The sequence below is a fragment of the Cervus elaphus genome, chromosome 24 (genome assembly GCF_910594005.1).
Source record: "Cervus elaphus chromosome 24, mCerEla1.1, whole genome shotgun sequence".
Lineage (NCBI taxonomy): Eukaryota > Metazoa > Chordata > Mammalia > Artiodactyla > Cervidae > Cervus > Cervus elaphus.
This window is the reverse complement of record NC_057838.1, coordinates 58,872,645-58,896,317: the sequence shown is the minus strand read 5'-3', so window position 1 is coordinate 58,896,317 and position 23,673 is coordinate 58,872,645. Positions and strand designations below refer to the sequence as shown.

Here is a 23,673-nt window from a genome sequence, read left to right as displayed (position 1 = left end):
GTGATTCTCCCCCTCAGTTCCTTCCTGGGTAACGTGGGGCAGCTCAGCACCCTTGTAGGCCAGCCCCTCCAGACCCAGGTGCAGCTCTAGGGGGCGGGGGGTGAGGAGGGGTGGGGAAGCCCCAGAACCAGTGGTCGGGCCCAGCTGTGCTGCAGGGAGCAGCCGGGGTGGAGACAGAGACCATGGGCCACACAGGGCCTGCTGCTCAAGTGCTGGATCCCAGGAGGCAGGTGTTAGTAATGGGAAAACACCCGCTTCCCAAAAGCCTGGGCCACGAGAACTCCTCTTTCTATAAACGAGGAAGCAGGCCACAGCAAAGAGCCCTGGGTGACCATCCCAGCTGGCCATCTCTCCAGAGGAGCTGGCCCTGCCTGGCGGCCAGCCTGTGCTGACGGCAGCACCTGGCTGGCTGGCTGGAAACTAGATGAGATGCACCCTCGCTGTCAGGTGCAGAGCTTCTCCGGGCAGCAAAGCAGAGTGGGAGCTGTGGAACTCATGCTCCTGAGGAGCTAGGGAGTCAGTGATGCTACTCAGGCAAGGGTGACTCTCTTCCTAGAGCTGGGCACAGATGCCATGAACATGAGCAGAACTGGCCCTGGGCCCTGACTTGGGTGAGGATGACAGGGTATGCCAACCCTGGTTTGCCAAAAAAGCTGGTCCCAAAGCCCCACCCCAGAGATGCAGATGCCAAAGGTCTGGAGGGGTCCTGGAAACCTACATTTCTGACTTGCAATCCAGGAGATTGTGAGGAAGGTGGTGTGAGGCCCACACTTCGAGTCTGGGGTTAAGTGGGACAGGGCTGAGTGACAGGGTCCTAGCAGAGAGAGGGGTGGTCAACGGCAGCAGAGAAGGAAATTGTGAGGGCTGGAGGCTCATGTCTGTGTCTTCAAGAGAGCAAAAAAGTACTTGCGAGGGAGGGCTGTTTTCTCTATGTGCCACCTACCCTACCCCATGGAGCAATCAGTTTCTTCTGAGCTGGGTTGACCCTGCTTGACAACACAGGACCAGGCCCATGCTTCTGGAGGGCCTCTGACTGCTCAGTGACACCTTGCATTTAGCTACTATCCCTGCAACTAATACAGAGTGTTCTCTCTTTGACTAGATACACGGGTGTCCAAGTAACTGGGTCCTAGTCTCAGGGCACCGGTGGGTCTTTATCCTTGGCCTCTTGGCACTGGCTCTGGGCCAGTGGATTTATTTTTACTTGATTAAAAAAAAATTTAAGTAACAGTTTATTTTGTATTGAAGTATAGTCAATTAACAATGCTGTGATAGTTTCAGGTGGAGAGTGAAAAGACTCAGCTATACATGTGTCCATTCTCCTGGGTCACTGGATTTAAATTTGTGTACTTCAGGCAAACGGCCATCTGATACAAGCTGCCCTGTTCTCTGGGTGTAAACACAGAAGGTTTGGGGACAACAGGGCTAGGTGATTATTAACTATCATCACCCAAGATATAGTTTGCGCATGTAGCTCCAAAGGCCAATTACATCTAATTAATACATTAATGGTATCAATGAATATATTAACAGAAGAAAAATGCCTTGCTGCCTGATAACAAAGCCTGGTGACCTCACCTGCTAGATGCAGGGCACAGAGGCAAACCTTCACCTGGGCTCACACTGTGGCCTGGAGGCCTACCAGCCTTGTCCTGGGGCTGGAATTCAGGTGCACTGACCAGGGCCGGAAGTAAGGGGTCAGCCGGAAAGGAGCGTGGTTCAGTGATACCTGCCATATAGAATTTACCCTATTTTATTCTAATGGAAAAAAGACACCTCTACTCAACTCTAGTTATCATCTGTATAACCTCTTCATGAGAACTTACAGCCAACTGCAAAGCGGGCTTCCCTTCAGGGGACAAGACAGCTCACGAAGGATCACAGTGTCCTCTCTCCAGTGGCCAGGCCAGAGATGAGCCGCCTTGCCCCTGCTGTGGGAAGGCACGTGGTAGCCTTTGGGAGGACAGTCATGAAGGGGACAGATGTTGACTCCGCCTGGCTAACTGTGGGAAATGTGAGCTAAAAGCCTCTGTGTCTTCATTTCTTGGATTTCTCATTAACATTTCTCCTTCTCTAAAAAGCCAGGCCACAGTGGGGAAAGCCACAACTCCAGGGCCAACTTTGTTGTACAACATCACAAAACACCAAGTCTCCTTCCTGCTGTTATAGAATATGGTAAATACTCCTGTGGAGGGTAAAGTCGCTATATCTGTCCTTCTGAGCTAGATGATTATTAACGATTGACATCCAAGATAGAATATGTGGGACATGTAGTTCCTAAGGTCAATCACACCCAAGAGGAATTAATACATTACTCAAAAAGAAAAATGCCGATTACAGCAAAATGGTGAAAAAAATAATTGTATCTATTTTAAAAGAACTTTTTGGTCTTCCCTTAGAAATGAAACCCCTTCCTATCTGAAACCTCAAATGGATGGTAAGTGTTTGGTCCGGTGGTTCGCTCCGACGACTCACCTGCCTGGGTTGGTCTCACTGCACTGCAGACCCCTGGCCTGGCTCCCCTCCACAGAACACGTGTTCCACCCACAAGACCACCCCACAGCTGGTCCAGGTGCCACAGGGCTTCCACAAGGTCATGTCGTTTTGTCAGCGAGTCTGGGCACGCCTAACTGAGTCCTGAGAAAGTGAATCAGCTTGGTTTCTGTGAGGAATGCTGTCCTGAGGGTCACTCCCAAACAGAGGGCCCCCACAGCGACGTGTGCCAGCCGGGCTAGCCAGCCCCACTCACAGCAGAGGAATACCTGTGGAAAGAAACCACCGTCACTCCCTGGCCCCCCAGTCATATCTCCTTCCTTTGGGGCAAGCCAGGGAGAGTGGAGACTCTATTACTCCAGCTTCGAGTCAGGAAAAGGTTTGACAGCTATGGACTAGGGTCTACTCTGTTCCCACAGACCACTGCTCAGTCATTTCTATCTCAAGATGCTGGCCTGAAGCTTAGGGCAAGGGGTATGAGGAAGCAAGTACTTGTCCAGCTGGTTCAGGCAGAATAGGAAGGGGATGTCTGGAACAAGGGAGAGTGGACAGACTGCAAAAGCATGTGGTGTGAAGGCTACGGGGAGTCTCACCTCTGAAATAGCAGTAATGCCACCACTGAGAGCAAATGTCCCGAGGAGGACGGGTGACAGGAACAGGCCAGCCAGGGGCCTATGGGGGCTCTTCTGGTAGTAGCGGTGGATGAAGTAAAGGCTCTGCGTGATCCGAATGCCCATGTTGAAGCAGTTGGCCAAGATGAAGCCCACGCTGCCACACCAACGGGTCAGGACATAGGATAACATCAGGAAGGAAGACGACAGGGCCAGCATTGTAAAATTGTACCTGGGGAGAGGGAGGCAGGCAATGCAGGGCAGTGGGTACCTTGTCCCAAGGCAGGGCTGCTGCAAGGAAAGGGGCCGTGAATGTGAATTCACCTCTGAGATCCCATGATCCAGGAGATTTTTACATCAAATGCTAAGTGGATAACATGGAAACATCACTGTCCCCCTCAGCCCTGAATAGAAGAGTAAAAAAATGAACAATTCAACATATTTATGGTGTTTAAGGATAGTAACTGGTTAAGTGACACTTTGTAAACAAACGCATAAAAGTCCTGCTCAGCCTGCCTTCAAAGTGAGGCAAAGAACAGGACGTGGATTAACGGTTTCATGTGAACAGCCACTGTGAAAGGCACTGGGAGTGCTGCTGGGGATGCGCTGGTGGGTGAACACAGGGCCCTTTTCCTGTGGAGCTTGAATCCATTTTATAGACAAGGAAACCAGGCCCAGAGAGGCTGAGTAATCTGCCTAAGGAGTGAACCAACAGCCCAACCTGACCCCTGGCCCCTAAACTTTAGCGCTGCTTCCTTTGGGAAAGGCAGAAGCCCCGTAACCTTGGCCAGCAGATCTCACTCAAAGCAAGTGACCAGCTTCCATACAGAATGGGAAGAGGAGGCAAGGCCTGGCCCACTGTCAGGGTTTCCCAGACGCTCACACATCTCTCTGTGGCTCTCCACATTCTAGAGCTCTGTGGGTCCTGTGACTGGAGGGCTTACACTGTTCCTTTCACTTCTCTGATTCCAGGGCAGTACATCAATTAGTTATCTTCAGTTTTCAGCTCTCGACTGAGTCTCAGAAAAGATAAAAGTCTTCCAACAGGCTTGTGGTACAACCATGAACCAAAGTCTCCAGCATCTTGTTTCTGCTGAGCACACAGTAGGCAATCGAGTGTATAGTTGTTGAGGAAACCAAACCCCTTAGATCCCCAAGCTGTGTCAGCCGGGTTAGGAAACCTCAGAGACCACCACTCAGCTTCTGCACAGGAAGGCAGGGTGGCGAGAATGCCACTGGGTCCCCCAAATGTCTGGGTTCCTGTCCTTTGGGTGACCAAGCCCAAGGTGCTATGGGAGACGTAATTATCGGAGCGTGTGGCATCAAGAACACACACGCATACCTATACTCTAACAGGGGACAGTGCTTTCATCTAGAATTCCAGAGAAGTAATTCATTTGCTTGTCAGTCGACACGGTTTCTTTTTAATGAGTAGTGGAAGTACAAGAGCCCACATCTTCACAGAGGAAGCTTCTTCACTAATGCTAATCAATAATCAGAATGGCCAACTTTATAACAAGTCACTGAGGGTGGGCCCGTACTCTGACCAATTTTCCAAAAAGAAGACGATGCGTAATGTTTGGTTCTTCTTCAGACCATGGGTTCATAAACTTTCAAAGTCATGTTCACCCAACTCCAAGCAGAAGGGAAACAATGAATGAAACTGGTAGCTAATTCATGTTAACTCCAGCAGGGACAAATCACCATGTGGCTTCTTTGGTGTAGCCACTTGGGAGGCCCTAATGATGAGGAAGTCTACGGTTTCTCATTAGAAGAAGGCTCTGCAACTGTTGAACATTCCAACAGTTCACAAATCTATAGCCTTAAAGACATTATCCACTTCAGGATAAAATAAGAATTTTAAAGATAAAATTAAAATGCCACTTTGTAAATCAATGGAAAATTAGTCAGCAACAATGATTATTTTCTAAGATTTGGTTAACATAAACAGGAAGTTACCTTTAATCAGGTTTATCAAAAGATAAGCAACTGAAGTGTCCCCCAGTGAGTGTTGGCTGAAAACATCAAGGTACAGCCATAACAATGTAGCCCAGGTAGCCATGGAGAGGATGGCGTAGGTCTCTTAAGTGCCTAGGTGAGAAGACAGTACTTGTCCTTCGTTCAGTCAACAGTTATGGAGTCCAACTCCACGTGGGGCACTCAAGGGCCAACAACTCAGACAAAGGAGCTGTCAATCCTCAGCCTCTGCGTCACTGTCCTCTCTGTCTGAAGGTTCTAGCCCATCTATGCATAGCAGACTCTTCCTGGTCACCGAGGCCTCAGCCTAATGGAACCTTCTCAGAAAGACCTCCTGACCTAAAAGGGCTCCCACTCTCACCACATAACCCTGTTTTAGTTCTCCACAGAGCACAATTTTCTTATCTATTAACTTGTTTGCTGTCTGCTTCCCTTATTGTCAGCTACAGGAGAGCAGGGAATCACATCTGTTTTGTTCATGGCTATACTCCTGTAGCTTAAAGCAATGCCTCTTAAGAGAACAGATACTCAAAAAAATTTGTCAAATGAACAAAAAAAAAGAGACAGCCTTAACAAAACACAACCAAGATTCTTCAATGGGGTGTAATGTAAAGCCATCCGTCTTCTATATAGATTATGAGGCTATTAACAAAAAAGGAACTTGCAGCTCAAAGGACATTCTACTATTTCACATCCAACCAAATGCCTTATTTTTATTAAAAAACAAACAAACACTGATTAACCTGTAGTTCAATAAGTAAAATAGATAAAAGCTACTCAACTGTACTACAAAAATATCTTACTACTGTTTTATGTCTGACTAAATTCACAAAAAGGAAAAAAAGGCTGAGATCAGTGATGAGCCCAGGTACTCCATGTGTTCAGAACAAGACTGGGGCTTGGGGCCAGGAGCCCAGACAAAAAGGGGGCTACTGTGTTTAATACAAACTTGGAGACCATGCTTAAAACCACATTTTACTCTTAGGGGAAGTGAGTTACTTCAGATGAGAAGAAGGCTCTGTCTTTTCTCTATGTTGACGACTAATACCATGAAAATCATTTTCCAGATTTTAATACGCTGTCTAGGTCCCATTACAACTAACTTAAAAAGCTGCTTCCTCTGGTTCAATGCAATATAAGAGAAACTAAAGCAATCAGTCACTGTCTGTACTCCCTCATGATTTGTTGGAAGATATATATTTTTAATGTTTTAAGCAGGCTTAGTTTTGTTTCTCCCCTTCAATATTAATGCTGCAATTATTGTAACAAAATTCCCTTCAAAGAGATAGATTCCTAGTCCAGAGTTCTTTCCAACACACTTCAGTACCTTATTTAGTATGTTTTAAATTATATTTTTAAATTATTTCATGTTGGAAGCACCTTTCAAGTTAAAAACATAGTATTTTCAAAATTAAACTTAGGATCTTTATATCCACTTAAAAAAAAAAGGACAGACTCAAAGCAGTGTATAGCTATAAATTTAACTGTCTGAAGTAAAAACCATGTCTAGACCACATTTGAAAACTATGGGTTGTGACCTAAAAGTAGGCTGGGAAATCAATTTAGTGGGTCATGACATGGCAGTTTTAAAAACTGAAACAGAATTAAAAGCCATCATCAGTGTGTTCTGTGTGTAACTGGGGTACTTGTTGCTTTGTGGAAGCTTCGTTTCAGTCACACCTAAATATGCACTGGGTCACAGTGTTCAAGGCAGTTTTTACTCTGAAAGCTGGTCTGGGTCAGCAGCTCCTCAAGCCCTAGCTACCATCAGCGATCTCCTGGAGCTGACTCCTCGGCCCAAGCCCCTAAAATTTCAGTTCAGCTGGTGTGGGAGAGGGCCAGAACTTCTGAGGGGAATTTGATCAGTCTGGGCTGGGACCGCTGCTCTACACTCCAGTTCTCAACTATGGTGTAGCCCACAGGTCACCAAACCTCTGAGATAGGCCACAGTGGGAAGCAGACAAAGGCTGCTGTGAATCAGAGGAAGGGTTCCCCCCTCTCTGAGGTACCCTACCAGGCCCCTGAGGGGTTTCAACAGCATTCAAGGTACTACAGAGGCCTCCTGAAACCCCCATGGGACCCAGACCTCAAGGGGCAAAGGGATAATGAGGGCTACTTGCCCCATTTCCTACTCCCACCCCTTCTCCTCTCTTCTTCCTCTTTCTCCTTTGCCGCTATCAGTGCTATCCTTCTTCTCAACTACATCCTACAGAGATGTCTTCAGATATTACCTTTCTACTTTTGGAATTTGGGACACAAGAGATCAATGATCCTGGGTGTGGATCAGAGGCTCATACCAGAAGTTGACATCAGAATCACTGAGGAGCTTTAAAGAAAACATTTACATGCTCAGGGGCTGCTGGTACTGTAGGTACGGTAGGAGAGAGAGTGGTGGGAGTACAGTAGACAGGAATCTTCATTTCTAACCAGCTCCATCGGGCATTCTGACTCATAACCAGTATTAAGAACTACTGCTTGAAGTCCAGGGCAGAGGTCCCAACCTCAGGGTCAATGGACGGGAAAAAATGTGTCAAAACTTTTATGCGCACTTGAGTGTCACAGAGCCCTGAGACTGTCCATAAGTCTGCTTTAAAAAAAAAAAAATTATTTCTTTATTGTTTGCTGGTTGGGTCTTTGTTGCTGTGCATGTCCTACTCTATGGTTGCACTGCTAAAGCTTCTCATTGCGGTGGCTTGTCTTGCTGTGGAGTATGGGCTCTAGGAGGCACAGGCTCAGTGCTTGTGGCTCATGGGCTTAGTTACTCCAAGGCATGGGGAATCTTCCAAGACCAGGGATCAGACCCATGCCCCCTGCACTGGCAGGTGGATTCTTAACCACTGGACCATCACGGAAGTACCTGTAGACCTGCCTCTTGAGGAAGCTCCTGAGTAACCCTCTGGAGCACTGGGCAAGGAGGTGGTGGAGGAGGGGGTCTTGTCTGGTGCCTGCCTCTGCCAAGCAGGACTAACACAGCCCTTCAGGGCCTAGATTTTTCCCTTGACAAAGGGAGGCGAGGTACAGTGGCTGCTCCCCAGCCCTAGTGTGGAGAAGACTCACTGAATGGTGCCTGAAAAAAGCACCACACTCCAGGCTCTAAAAGAGTCTTCTATAAACACACGTTCAGAATGAAAAGAAAGAAGCTACTTCATTTTGGTGGAAGGCCATGATTATAGGTGTGTCTTGAAGGTTACCTACCTGTCTACCTCCTCTTTGCTCATAGCGGCAAATGTGAAACACTCAGTCACTCCATTGATGGCAAGTAGGAGGACGTAAAGACAGTAGGCTCGCAGTAGGACAGGACCTGTAAGGAAACAACCTGATGAGATTCCAGAGCCCAAGTGGGAGGCCCCCGTGCATCCTCACATCAGCTGAGAGGCCAGAGAACACCAGAGTGGGTCATGAGCCCTGCTGGTGTGGTCACTGGGCAGATGTGTGGTCTTAACTATCTGGAAGGACTCTGAGCATTCCAGGGCACTGACCAAAATAAACAGCTAAAAACAAATGGACAGTTAGGAATAGATACACAGATTTCTTGCTTAGCAACTAAACACAGATTTCTTGCTTAGCAACTTGTTTGCTGGTTATCTGGCCAGCAAACAAACTTCACTTTTTGAATCAGCAAGAAGCAGCCTGTTGTCTGAGAACTCAGGGACACCAGTGGCCCTGCAGGTGAAGACAAACTCAGCTGAAGAGGCCCTGAAGAAGCCCAGGACTCAGGAGCAGCAAACTATGGAGATAGAACACCCACAACTCTGCAGGGAGAATCAGGGTTCGTAAGGTTATTTTCTTCTAAAACAAAGTGATTAAGTTCTATAGCTAACTAACAAGCTTTGGGAAAATTTGCTAACAGAAGATCAGGAGCCTTAAAATGGAATTGATCCCCTCTTTTTTTTTTTTTTGCCATGCTGTGTGGCTTGTGGGATCTTAGTTCCCTGACCAGGGATTGAACTCAGGCTGTCAGCAGTGAAAGTGTAGAGTCGCTAACCTACAGGACGGGGATTCCCTGAGTTCCTCTTTTAAGAGGGCCATTACCGAGAGGCAGTCAAGCAGTTTCTAATAAAATAAACATGTACGCAACCTACTATCCAAAAATTCTACTCCTGGGTATACAACCAGCAGAAATAAATGTACATGTTCACAAAAACACGTGTACAAAAATATCTGTAGCAGTTTTATTCCTAATAGCCCAAAATGATCATTGACAGGAGAAAGGATAAACAACATGTGGGCCATCCATACAAAGAAATACTTCTCAGCAATCAAGGAGAAAAAAAAAACTATTGATCCATGTGAAAACATGCATGAATCTCAAAAACTTCATACTGTGGGAAAGAAGCCAAACATGAAAATGCTCACACTGTGTAATTTCACTTACATGAAATTCTTTTTAAAAGTAATACTAACCTACGGTGATAAGAAATCAGAGCAGTTCTTGCCTCTGAGGTACAGTGGGGCAGCTGGGTGGAAAGGGCCCTATGAGAACTTTCTGGGGTAACGGAAATGTTCTGTATCTTAATCTGGATATTGGTTACAAGGTGTAGACATTTGTTGAAACTCTTAAGAGTACAGTATTTTACTTTATGTAAATTAGACCTCAATAAAGAAAAAAAGAAACCACTAAAAGAAAAGGGCAGGACAGGGGGAGTTCCAGAGTTTCAGAATCTGAAACTTATTCATGGTTATGAAAGCAGCTTAATATGAAAGGTCCCCGTGCCACAGGGACACTAAATAGTTTTATGGCCATCAAAAATAACAAAAAGAAGTGATATGGTGGTGAGCTGTTGGTGTTGACCATAGCTGTGGTCCTAAGATTAGGTCTCAGTCTTCAGTGAGCTTTTGCCTCTGGACTGTGAACTTCACAAGTATTTCCGAGTATTTTTTCCTCCCCCCTCAGATGAGATAGGATTGCTAGACTTGACTGGAGTTGGGAATCAGCACACCTTACAGACACTGCGTGCTTGGTTCCAGACCACTGCAATAGAGTGAGTATTTTAATAAAAAAGGTCACATGGATTTTTTTGGCTTCTCAGTGCATATAAAAGTTATGACAACATACTGTATTGTATTAGCTGTACAATAGCACTATGTGGTATTAAAAAAACAAATGTAGTTACCTTAATTTAAAATAATATATTGCTAAAAAAAGCTACCCATTATCTGAGCCTTCAGCAAGCTATAATCTTACTGGTGGAGGGGCTTGCCTGATGTTGGTGGTCTAATGGAGTTGATTTCACGGGACTGATTGGATTCATTTGATTTGATTTGGTTTGGATAAAAAGAACTGCTATAGTAATAAGAGAATAGACTCTTGTATGATTTCAATACCTTTATACTCCGAAATTTTTGCACTTTGTTTTGTCCCTGGATGTTTCAGGGTCTCCCAGTTTATAGTCTATGGGAACTTGAATAAAATTTGCATCCTACTATTGTGTGAAAAAGGTAAAATGTTAAAAAAAAAAAAAAAAAGAAGAAGAAGAAGAACTGTTTTAAATAGGCCTAGGAAAGGGATAGTGAGCTATGGGTGAGGAGAAGCATTCTATGGTCCTATGATTAGGTCTCAATCTTTAGCGAGCACGCCTCTGGACTGTGAACTTCCCAAGTACTTCTGAGTTTTTTTCTCCCCATTCAGGTCAGGATGGCTAGATTAGACTGGAGTTGGGAACCAGCATACCTCAGAGATATTGTGGGTAAAACAACCAAAAAACAAGACAAAGACAAAAGGAGTACTAAGAGTAGCGCTGATGGCCCTCTCTTGGGTTCCACATTCTCCTCATGTCAGGTTGCATCCCATTCCCCCAGACTGCTGCAGAAGTGGCTTGGCCCGACCACAGCTGTGGGACGACTCCAGCAGAGGAGGCAGCGACCAGGGTCTGCCCAGTGGGGGCTCGAGGTTGTGCTCAATGTGCTTCCTGCTGCTCTCCGTCCTCCCCTCTCTAGCAGGGAGGAGCGGGGCTCCTCTCACAGCCTGCACCTCTCACTTGGTAACTGAAAGCTGACGGCACATAGACAGCGCGCTGCTTTGCAATGTGGAGAACACAGACACCAGCATGAAATGGTGATTCGAGTAGAAGGGCTTTGAGTCAACTTTAGGGAAAGAGGTTGGAATTGGGGAACTTGCAGGTGGAACCTTAAATTCTGGGTTGAGCTGAGTGGTAGTATGAGTTGAATTATATCGCCCCCAAAAGTAATGTGATGGGAAAGAATCTGCCTGCAATGTGGGAGACCTGGGTTCGATCCTTGGGTTGGGAAGATTTCCCCCGGAGAAAGGCATGGCAACCCACTTCAGCATTCTTGCCTGGAAAATCCCCATGGACAGAGGGGCCTAGTGGCCTACAGTCCATGGAGTCGCAAAGAGTCAGACGTGACTGAGTGACTAACACTTTTACAAAAGTAATGTAAAGACCTAATCACCAGTAACTTAAGCGTATGGTCTATTTGGAAATAGCATCTTTGTAATAAGTTAAAATGAGGTCATCAGAGTGGGCCCTAATCCATTATGACTGGTGTCCTTATGAGAAGCAGAATTTTGGGCACAGAGATAGTCACAGAGGGAAGATGATGTGAAGACACATAGGGAGAAGACAGCTGTGTGATGGGAGTAATGCATTTCCAGCCAAAGACTGCCAGCCAACGCCAGAAGCTGGGAGAGGCGAGGAAGGATGCCTCCCCTAGAGCTGCCACAGAGAGCAGAGCTCTGCTGGCTCCTGGATTTCAGACTTCTGCAGAACTGTGAGACAATCAATTTCTGTTCTTACAAGCCACTTAGTTCCTGACACACTATGATCCCAGCCGTAAGAAACTAATATTAGGGGCCTGAGAAGAAAAAAAATTTTTAAAAAGTGAAAGAGGAGACACTGCTTTGGGAAAGCAAGTGTTCTCCTTACTGGCTGCAAATAATAAGCTCTTCCTTCTCCAGAAAAAAAAAAAAAAGTAAAAGAAAGGGCAAGAGAGAAGCACCTAAGAGATGAATGTGAGAAGTCTCAGGTAAGTTCATTGAATGTCTGTATGTTCCTTTAGGATGGAAAAGCTAGATATGAGGAAAATGTCTGATCAAAGTCTCAGACCACTTCCACAGCCCCTAATTACACACAGGGCTGAGCCCAAGCACTACAAAGCAAACCCTCAGTGCTCCACGAAAGTCTGCTGCGGCCAAGTCCCACGTTAGGAAAGCAGCACAGAGGTCTCTAAAGGGGCCACTGCAGGTCTGGTCACAGGTGAGTCCTCTTCATGGGTGAGGACAAAGACCAACATGCAACTGGGGCAACTGAGGACAGCAGTGTTGCAAGTTCCACTTTCAAAACTAAGTGGTTGGGCTGAGCCATGGAAAGTTCCTCATTCTTTTCTGATTCAGTAAGACTTTCTGGAGAAAGTCAATGTTTTGTGAGTATTTAAGGGAACAAAAAAAAGACTGTGGCGAGGCGTATTGGGGTAGAGAGCAGCAGTGTTAATATCTTTGGCACTGGAAAGGCATTTGGATTTGCAGCACTAGTCCGGAGAGTTGGGAAGAGGGCAAGGAGAAGAGGGGTGGTGTGGAGACAGGGAAGGAAAGCCAGCAGGCACCCTGGGGAGACACACTCACCCTCCCAGAAGGCACACACAGCTGGAAATGTGGTCAAAATGAGAGGGAGCGGTGATGAGGAGACAGATGCTGGAAGACCTCGCTGGGGCAGGGATGCTGATGGAGGCCTGGGCCAGGCAAGAGACGACAAGGGTCCTAAAGATGCTGCAGTGACTACAGCAAACCATACATCCTTTTCAGAGACTGAGGAACCAGACCACTCTCAAGATTCTTCTCTCTCTGAAGATGAGACCAAGAGAATATCTTATTGAGTCTAAAATGATCAATGACTTTGACATAAAACATCAGAGACAGAATTCATTACCTTCTTTTATCAACTAACACTGACCCCTTTAGCTGACAAATCTATCATCAGTGCTCAAGACTGGAACCAGCATCTCACTTGAGTAAAACGGTCACACAATGACAATGGTTTGTTGATGTATCTTCAATGATTAATGACTCAGGCAAGTGAAGACTACGTTGATGGGACAGCCCTTTCCTTGTGGCACTGGCCTGTGGCCGCATTACAAAGGCTGCTCCTTGGTGATTACCTTTCTATACGGGCAGAGCTGCTGTGAAATAGCTTGTCTTGCTCTCTGTGCAATGACTTGCTGATGGCTTCCTACAGTTGCCTGACCCAGGGTGCTACAAACCACATCATTGGTTTCACAGCAGCTGTTTGTCCAAACCTAATGACCTTTGTTCTTGTGTAGAAACTCGGCCCTTCTTTTCCTAATACTAAATGTTTGGGCCCATTATAGTGGAGACAAAAACATGCCAGTGATCTTGCAGAATGGCATCTGAAAGGGCCCTTTACATTTGAGACAGGGCAGCAGAAAAAAGTCTTCAAGGATCTTGTCTAGTAATGTGAGGAATTAAAAACATCTTTGCACAACCCAAGAGGAAACACTGTAAGTGGATTGCTAGTCCGTGACCCAGTGCATCTTGAAACTGGTAAAGTCCCCAGGGCCTAGCGATGCTGTGAGACACTCAGTGGCCTGGGCACCAGGTGTTTCCAAGTTAGACACACTCGATACTTTTCTCTTTCAAAACCCAAGAGTCACTGGATTAAATATACCATTTTATTTGCTGAGATCAATTTCATTCTCGGCAAATGGCTCTGGGTTATCCTTCAGAGGCTTTTATGCATCAGGCCGTGAGATTTATGTGGCACTTACTGTCTTCAGATGTGTTTAGTACCAAGCGGAGACTCATTAGAGCCTGCTCTCTGCCTTCTTCACTTACCCTACAGGGAACACAGGGAAGCACTTGGCAAAACACATTTGAGGCCTGAAAGCAAAGCCAGGGATTCCTAACAACTTCTCCAAGTGAGGTTGTGGGGACTGATCAACCTGGTGCCAGAGCCCCAAATGCACCCTGAGCTGGTGTGACCTCAGGTGCCCCAGCCACTGGTAATCTTCCCTACACAGACGCATACGTCAACCGTATCTGAATTTCATGACTCCTCTCCTTCGGCTGGGAAATTAGAACAGATCTGGAAAAAAACTCTTGTGCATACCTGATCCTGAGCTAAGCATGGCCCCTCCATAGATGTCCAAAACCAGCTGAGAATAGGCAAAGCCGAAAACGGTGATGGTCAGGCCGGTCAGCAGGGCCAGCTTTAGCAGGGACTCCAAAACCGCGGCGGCCACAGCAACATCCTCCTGGGGCCGGGGGAGAAGGAAGGAAGTGGGATGAATCATGAGCTGGAGAGAAACCTCCCGTCTGGCTTTCTCCCTTTGCTGTTTCATGGATCACTCTTTCAACTGCTGAGGACCATTGCTGCTTTCCTATAGCCTGAGTTTGTTTCTATTCAATTAACAAATGGAGGGAAAAAGACAAAGTGTGCCTCCTTAAGAAAGCAGGGGATACAAAAAAAAAAAAAAAAGAAGAAAGCAGGGGAGGGTTAGTTTTTAACTCCTTTAGGATAAATTGTCTCAAATGTTGCCTAGGAAACACTCACTTTCCCCTCTGACATTTATTCTTAAATGGACAAGTTTTTACACCACCTAGCTTTGTCAGTGTGCTTCTCCTGACAAACCCAAATTCTGATGTTTCTGTAATTAACACTGAGAAAACATTCCTAAATCAGACTAAGAGCCAGATTGGTTCATTTTGAAAAGATATTATGCGTGAACTGTCGTCTGCAAAATGTATTCTAAGACACAAAAGAGGCCAACTAGTTTGCTTTTAATTCTAAGTCAGACATTTTCAATGATTCTAGGAAAAGGGAAGTTTCTACATGCAAATGCCCCTGGATTAAAATCTCTTCTGTTTTTACTGGCCAGACAATGTAGATTCTCAGGGTCAGAATGGAGCTCTGGGCACATCACAATCCTTAAGAAGCTGAACAACTGGTGTGACGAGAGAGACCAGATGCCCCGTGTTTTCCTCTCCATGCCCTCAATTAGCCTTGCCCCAGTCTCTGCAACCTTCGGCTCATCTTTGGTTGAGAATCCGAGGAGGGGGAAGGCAGTCTCATTCTTAAACCTTAGACCTTGGGGGCGGGGGGCGGGGGTCTGTGCTGCAATGGGGACAGCTGAAGAGTTCTGAGAGGGCTGGGACAAAGAAAAGGTCACAGAGAAGGACAAAGGGTGAAAAGAAAGGGCTGGTCAGGAGGAAAAGGAGAAGCTGGAAAGAAGAAGTGAGCTCAGGATCTTGCCATCACTCAGAATGTGAAAGGAGAATGAAAGCTAGAAGAAAATTTCAGATCAAACACAGGGAAACAGACAGCTCCACATTTCTGTCTTGTTGGTCCTGTACACAGAGAGACAATTACTTCACTTGGAAGATGGGGACATGAAAACCAAGACTACCTGCTTCTGAAGTGTGGCGTCCTTTTCTCTCTCTAGCACCTTAGCAAAGAATATATAAAAACTCTCCTCTATTGGCTGGAAAATTAATCTGGCCACAAGGGAGCCAAGATTATTCACTATATCATACACACCTACAAAAAAAAAAAAAGAAATAACAGTCTTATTGGTTTTTCTACTTGAATTTTTATAGCACTATTAACATTTTTTCTAATATAATTTTTTAAATTAAACTTTTTGAGATAATTATAGATCCACATGGAGTTGTAAGAAATAAAAGGGAAAACCATGTACCCTTTACCCATTTACCCCCAAACAGTAAATTCTTGAAAAACTACAGCATAAGATCACAACTGACATAAATTCAGTCAGGATACAGAACATTTGCATCACTAGTACTTTTTTATAAAAGTCATTAATGCCAAGTTGATTTTTTTCTATTTTTATTTTCACTACTTAGGGACAGTATTCAAAAATAAATGTGAAAAAATATTAAGACCTATTTAGCCACACACATGGGCCAAATCTTCATGACTGTGATGACCTCCCTGTTACCCTGGCACCCCTGACCTCCAAAATGAGCCCCAGAGCTCTGCAGAAAACTGGGTAAGGGCAGGGAATCCCAACAGAGAACCTGCCACCCAAGACACACAGGAGGGAATAGTCAGATACACATTTATAAAGACCTACAATTTTCAATCTTCAGGATTCATTTTTTATAACCTTCAGATTTGTTTTTTCATTAAATGTATCAAATTACAGGGGTTTCCCTGGTGGTCCAGTGGTTAGGAATCTGCCTTGTAATGCAAGGGCCTGCGTTCCACGACAAGAGAAGCCACTTATCTCAGAAGCCCACACACCACAACCAGGAATAGCCCCCTGCATGCAGCAACAGATCCAGTGCAGCCAAAAATCAATCAATAAATAGATATTTTAAAAAGAATCAAACTACAAAGGCAAATATTAGAAAGTATCGTGAAGATAGCTCATCTTTAATTAAAACACTGCAGAATTTCATCTTACCCTGATCCGCAAAATTTAACACGTTCAAAAATGTCATCACATATCGCTCGCCTATAAATGGAAAAGCAAAACAATTAGCATTTCAAATACACAGTATTTTATTGCTTCCTTTTCTCTTGTTGTCTATTGTCTCTTCCAGTTGGTAAATGCTGTCAAAGCAGAAAAGTTAGATACTTGGCTAATGACATGGTCCTTGTCCTAATGTTGATTTAAAATAATCTCAAAATAATAACAATTTGGAAAGTGCTGGTGGCTTTATTGATAGCAAAGTTACAAACCAATTCAATTAAAAACAACAAAAATCAATCAAACCAGCCTGATAAGTTTTCTTAAAAGTGTGAAGAGTTAGAGAAATGTTAATAATAGAAGATAATCTCAAGTTTTCAGGGAGGTCAAATAATCTGAGTGTAAATTCTGTGAAATGAAAGGTCCATGATAAACCATACAGACTCATCAGAAGTTTCCTCTCTGAGTGGAGAAAACTCTGCGGAGGCCAGCAATTCTCAGCAGTCCTAGTTCATGGTTCAAATCTGTCAGTCTAACACTCAAGGTGAAGACATTAGCCCTGAGCCCTATTCCCCACTTCCATGAATATTCTTATTATCCCTGAATGGGAAACAATGACCGCTATGGAGGCGGAGCACTGAGGAGGCCACAGCCCTGAAGGGCCAACTCTCACCTCCTAGACACTTGCTCAAAGAAGAAAGCAGCAGTAAGAGACGAGAATGTGATATTCTCTCAAGTCCCTCTCGCGATCCTTTCCTCCCTACAATGTCCCATTTGTGGCAGGGACCTCTGCAGGTCCTTCCAGGCATGGGCCCCCCAGGGGTTACACGGACTCCCATCAGTATCTCTGCTCTTCTCTAATCCATCCTCATTGCTAACAGTTCCAGCTTTTGCAAATACAGATCTTAAGTCATCTCTTCTTTCACTCCTTTAAATGGCCCTATTGTGTTTGCAAAAAAGTCCAAGTGCCTTGGTTTTGCATTTGGGACCTTTTATAGGCTGACCCTATCTTTTCGACCCAGATAATCACGATGGTGTGATCACTCACCCAGAGCCAGACATCCTGGAGTGTGAAGTCAAGTGGGCCTTAGCAAGCATCACTACGAACAAAGCTAGTGGAGGTGATGGAATTCCAGTTGAGCTATTTCAAATTCTAAACGATGATGCTGTGAAAGTGCTGCACTCAATACGCCAGCAAATTTGGAAAACTCAGCAGTGGCCACAGGACTGGAAAAGGTCAGTTTTCATTCCAATCCCAAAGAATGCTCAAACTACTACACAACTGCACTCATCTCACATGCTAGTAAAGTAATCCTCAAAATTCTCCAAGCCAGGCTTCAGCAATACGTGAACCGAGAACTTCCAGAAGTTCAAGCTGGTTTTAGAAAAGGCAGAGTAACCAGAGATCAAATTGCCAACATCCGCTGGATCATCGAAAAAGCAAGAGAGTTCCAGAAAAACATCTATTTGTGCTTTAATGACTATGCCAAAGCCTTTGACTGTGTGGATCACAATAAACTGGAAAATTTTGAAAGAGATGGGAATACCAGACCACCTGACCCACCTCTTGAGAAACCTATATGCAGGTCAGGAAGCAACAGTCAGAACTGGACATGGAACAACAGACTGGTTCCAAACAGGAAAAGGAGTACGTCAAGGCTGTATACTGTCACCCTGCTTATTTAACTTCTATGCAGAGTACATCATGAGAAATGCTGGGCTGGAAGAAGCACAAGCTGGAATTAAGATTGCTGGGAGAAATATCAATAACCTCAGATATGCAGATGACATCACCCTTATGGCAGAAAGTGAAGAGGAACTAAAAAGCCTCTTGATGAAAGTGAAAGAGGAGAGTGAAAAAGTTGGCTTAAAGCTCAACATTCAGAAAACTAAGATCATGGCATCTGGTCCCATCAATTAATGGGAAATAGATGGGGAAACAGTGGAAGCAGTATCAGACTTTATTTTTGGGGGCTCCAAAATCACTGCAGATGGTGATTGCAGCCATGAAATTAAAAGACGCTTACTGCCTGGAAGGAAAGTTATGACCAACCTAGATAGCATATTAAAAAGCAGAGACATTACTTTGCCAACAAAGGTCTGTCTAGTCAAGGCTATGGTTTTTCCAGTGGTCATGTATGGATGTGAGAGTTGGACTGTGAAGAAAGCTGAGCGCCGAAAAATTGATGCTTTTGAACTGTGGTGTTGGAGAAGACTCTTGAGAGTCCCTTGGACTGCAGGGAGATCCAACCAGTCCATCCTGGGGGAGATCAGTCCTGGGTGTTTACTGGAAGGACTGATGCTGAAGCTGAAACTCCAATACTTTGGCCATCTCATGCGAAGAGCTGACTCGTTGGAAAAGACCCTGATGCTGGGAGGGATTGGGGGCAGGAGGAGAAGGGGACGACTGAGGATGAGATGGCTGGATGGCATCACTGACTCGATGGACATGAGTCTGAATAGACTCCGGGAGTTGGTGATGGACAAGGAGGCCTGGTGTACTACGATTCACGGGGTCCCAAAGAGTCGGACACAACTGAGCCACTGAACTGACTGACTGACTAAAGCTATCTTTTCAGCCTCGCTTCACCAGCCTCACCCCCACCTCCCACCATCACTCTATCATCCTCTGCTACACCCTACATGGAGGTTTTCACCCCTCCAACTCCTCTGAGTCAGGCTGGGCTGGTGCTCCCAGGCTCAGCTGTTGGTATCCTCACCACCTGCAATGGCTTTTCTGCAGGGACCTCCCTGGCTTCTGGCACAAAAGGCCTCTCCCTCCCACATTCTGACAGCTCCCTGAGGAACCATGTCTCGGCCATCTCCATGCCCCTGGCTGCCTAGCAGAGCTCCTGGAAATGAGAGCACTCAAGAGATGCCTGGAGAATGAGCTGACATTTCCAAGTACACCCCGTATCAGAGTTAACCACACAAATGCTTTAGTCTCTGCGGAGGGAATGAGCTCCTTGAAGTCACGTCCTGTTCCTCAGTCATGTGTATTCCCAGCACACGACACACAGTGCTCAGGAAATGTGGGGGTTGAAGGTAACAGCACATATATGTGTGTGAGTGTGTACATATACATGTGTATACACACACACACACTTTTGCTATAACAATAAATGATTTTAAATTTTTTAGAGCTGTAGCTTTCAGAGAAAAAGAATCTAGGTGTCCTTGTCAGGCCCCTTCCTGATTTCACAGCCATGGAGAGGGAGGCCGTAGGAAGTTCCTAGGGGCCCTTTGCCAGCCAGGCCAGGATGGACTGAACATGAAGCAGGCCCCCCTCAGGACGCTCGAACATGTGGCTGACAACCTGCCCCTGCACACAGGACTAGTCACAGCAGTCCAGACAACCCAGTCAGGGCCACTCCTAAACTCATTCAAACTGCCCTTTAAACTTTTGAAAGAAAAAAAAAAGTGTATTTAAGTAACTACCCTTCCTCAAACTCCCTCCATTGTATTGCCTATTCTAACAATAATGTGAACTATCACAATATACAATTTCACTATGGTTACCTTTCTTCACCAAAAAATAATTGCTGATGACTTCCCTGGTGGTCCAGTGGCTAAGGCTCTGTCTTCCCAAGGCAGGGAGTCTGGGTTTGATCCTTGGTCGGGGAACTAGATCCTAAAAGCCACAGCTAAGACCCCGTGCAGCCAAATAAATATTTATAAAAACCCAAACCTTGCTGAATACCTATCAATGTTCCAGGCCTAGCAGGGTGTCAGGGAGACAGTGGTGAACTGCATGTTCCATTGCTCCCAAGAGTTAAGGCACCTTCACTCAACTCTCTGAAGGTTTCTGACCTTTACTTCCTCCAGAAGTCCTGTGAACGGTTTCACTTTTGTGATGGAAATGTTACAGCCTCAGGCTAGAAACAGGTGTTCTCAAAGCTCCGGGAGCCCTCAGGCACCTCCTGATTCTATCTTTTAACTCACAAATGAGGGACGTGAGGCTTAGGGCTTCCCTTTGTAAGTATAATGAAGAAAAGTAAAGAAGATGGACAAAGAAAAACAAGACAGTAACAGTGATGTTTGTATTAGAATGCTAGAGTTTTAGAAAACTTTTTCCTATTTTCCAAAATTCTTGTAATGGGATTATATTATTTTTATAACTAAAAGATAGTTTTTGAAGACATTTAAAAACATGTTCAGTAATAAATACATAAATGCACAGACACATGAAATTTATAGAGAGAAACTACTACCTTCAGTAGCTTATAGCTGCCTCCAATCTCATTCTTTGAAATTAAGCTGGGTATAAATACACATATATATAAAATAAGATGTACTTTCAGCTCCTGGCTTGTCCTCTGCATTAGAGCTCTGTCACTGTTAAACTGGGAAGTTCTGAGAAGTTGGAAGGTTGACCAAATTACCCCACTGGTGAATCTTACTGTTAAAGAAAATATATTTGATTTAACCCCAAATATTATCATGGCAACATGAAAAGAAATACTAGAAGCATTTCATGTTATTTTTTAATACTAATTCTTTGAAACCCAATAAGTATTGAGTGCACTTACAGCTCATCTCAATTCCAAATGAGAAAAACTGGGTTCTTAAAAAGGTTAGAAGGGGCTTTCCTGGTGGCTCAGTGGTAAAGAATCTCTGCCAATGCGAGAGACATGGGTTCGATCCCTGATCTGGGAAGATCCCACATGCTGTGGGGCAACTAAGTCCGTGTGCCAGAACTACCGAGCCTGTGCTCTAGGGCCTGTGCTCCGCAACAAGAGAAGCCACCACAAGGAGAAGTCCGTGCACTGCAACTAGAGAAAAGTCTGAGCAGCAGCGAAGACCCAGCATGGCCAAAAGTAAATAAATTTTAAAAAGCTATTTTTTAAAAAAAGCTCAGAAAAAGTGCATAAAATGTTTGGAAAATAAGATTATAGATAGAAGTGAAGTCGCTCAGCCATGTCTGACTCTTTGGGACCCCATGGACTGTAGCCCACCAGGCTCCTCCATCCATGGAATTTTCTAGGCAAGAGAGATTATAGATAGCTTTCTGTATTTTCTAAACTTTCTGTAATTGATAGCATATTTCTATAATACATTTATTATTACATATATTATATGTATTATATATATTAAATGTATTATATGTAATAATAATGTATTATAGAAATATAATAATATATGTAATATATTAATAATATATATATTATATATATATGTAATATATAATAATATATGTAATAATATTACATTATTATTAAGTGGGATTCGGGAATGAGACTCAGATTCAAAGTAAGTTGCTCCTAATTCTTGTAGGACCCTGCAGAAGTAATGTAACTTCACTGACCCTCAGTTTCCTCATCCATAATAAAAAGAACAATATCTTTCTTACAAGGCTGTGGGGAGATTTAAATTAGACAACTGAAGCATCACACTTAATAAATGCTAGTTTTCCTCTCCTTATTTAAAACCCTCCCAGTTCTGAGGGTCGTCTGACCCGGGGGCTCTAGGAAGCAGGTGGTCTGCATTTAGGCAACCAGCAGTTCTATAGAATCCCCTTGCTGATACTTTGTGTGTTTTTGGTTTTGGTTTTGTGTGTTTTTGTTTTTTGGCCATGCCACGTGGCATGTGGGATCTTCGTTTCCTGACCAGGGATTAAACATGTGCTCCCTGCATGGAAGCTTGAAGTCTTAACCACTGGACAGCCAGGAAGCTCCCCGTCACTGATACTTCAGTTTCCTGACTGCTCAGAGCAACCTTTTACTTACCTTCTGTCAAAATCTGTTTCAGGAAAGACTGTTTGAAAAAACTCCAAGTCAATTTAGCCTCTTCCCAATTTACAAAAGCCTAGAAAAAAAACAAAACAAAAACCTCTAGGTATTGCAAGTCTAAGAATACAATAAATGTTACACGGGAGGCAAACTCAGTTTGGTCTCTAAATCCCAACTTGGATAGTCCCCACTAATTTTTCATTTACTGCTAAGCACACAGAAACATCCAACAAATACTGACAAAGAATTTATATTTCTAAATGTGAAGACAAAGGTGACTGGGACAGGTTCCAGGCCTGCCTTTGGGCCAGCTTCCATAGCTAAAGTCGACATTTTGGAGCGATGCGGTGGGCTTGCCCTTATGAATCACCCTTTTCCTCCTAAAGAGCCCCCTGAAATCCTACCTTTGGAAAGTCATCAGTTTAAGTTAATGAAAATGCTTCTTAGAAAGCAAGGGTCATTTCCAGTCCTCAAATCTTCTCATCCCTTAGTTTCAGAACCTTTCTTTCCTATTTGGAAGGTAGTTTTGAATCCTTCCAAACCACACTGACTTCAGTGCATCACTGGACCGGGAGCCAATGCCATGGCAGCTATAGTCCAGGGGTAAATATTCCTCATGAGAAGGAAATCAGTCCTGAATATTCATTGGAAGGACTGATGCTGAAGCTGAAACTCCAATACTTTGGCCACCTGATGCAAAGAACTGACTCACTGGAAAAGACCCTGATGCTGGGAAAGATTAAAGGCAAGAGGAGAAGGGGATGACAGAGGATGAGATGATTGGACGGCATCACCGACTCAATGGGCCTGAGTTTGAGCAAGCTCCAAGAGCTGGTGATGGACAGGGAAACCTGGCGTGCTGCAGTCCATGGGGCTGCAAAGAGGTGGACACGACTGAGTGACTGAACTGAACTGAGAAGGAAATTGAACCTTTACTTTTCCCAGAACAGAGCGCCACACCTCCCTAGACCACTAGGGGACACTGTGGACCACATCATCCTCTGATGACGAACACTGATCCTGCCCATCCTTGGCTTCACAGGAGCCAGGACATAGCACCTTCTCTCTCTCACACTCCGCCCTCTCTATGCCAGATGGCCCTCTGGAGGGGTAAGGTGTGTGGTCTACAAAGTAGTAACTGTGCTCTTTTCAAAGGAAATGAACAGTTACAGTGCGTCCACAAGGCTTCTGTGAAGTCAACTTCCTGGTCAGGTTGTGATTTGGTTTGGGAGGGTGGCTAAGCCCTTAAAAAAAAAGTTCCTTGGAAGCTGAAGTAAAAAAAAAAAAGTTCTTTAGGAGAGTGCTATCATGACAGTGTATCTGATCTGCAAGCTCATACTTGAACATTCCTTCCTCCTAATGCCTTCAGTTTAAATGGACCCATGGTTTAGAAGGAATAGCCACACTGCTTACTAACTGAAAAATGCTCATTAATGATAGAGAGGCAGAAAGTTTGAGCA

At 44.7% G+C, this 23,673-nt stretch overlaps 1 protein-coding gene across 1 annotated transcript in view; it reads right to left on the bottom strand.

Annotated features, from left to right (window-relative positions):
* Positions 1 to 1,212: 1,212 nt before the first annotated feature.
* The window catches only part of RFT1 (RFT1 homolog), a 39,144-nt gene continuing 16,683 nt past the window's right edge, over positions 1,213 to 23,673 (bottom strand). Inside the window, exons 7-13 of the mRNA XM_043886399.1 lie at positions 22,211 to 22,289; positions 16,479 to 16,529; positions 15,459 to 15,589; positions 14,162 to 14,306; positions 8,277 to 8,382; positions 3,087 to 3,336; positions 1,213 to 2,762 (exon numbers count right to left, since the gene is read on the bottom strand). Of these exons, the coding sequence (XP_043742334.1) occupies positions 2,595 to 2,762; positions 3,087 to 3,336; positions 8,277 to 8,382; positions 14,162 to 14,306; positions 15,459 to 15,589; positions 16,479 to 16,529; positions 22,211 to 22,289 (930 nt within the window). The 3' untranslated portion in view covers positions 1,213 to 2,594. The remainder of the gene's footprint in view (positions 2,763 to 3,086; positions 3,337 to 8,276; positions 8,383 to 14,161; positions 14,307 to 15,458; positions 15,590 to 16,478; positions 16,530 to 22,210; positions 22,290 to 23,673) is intronic.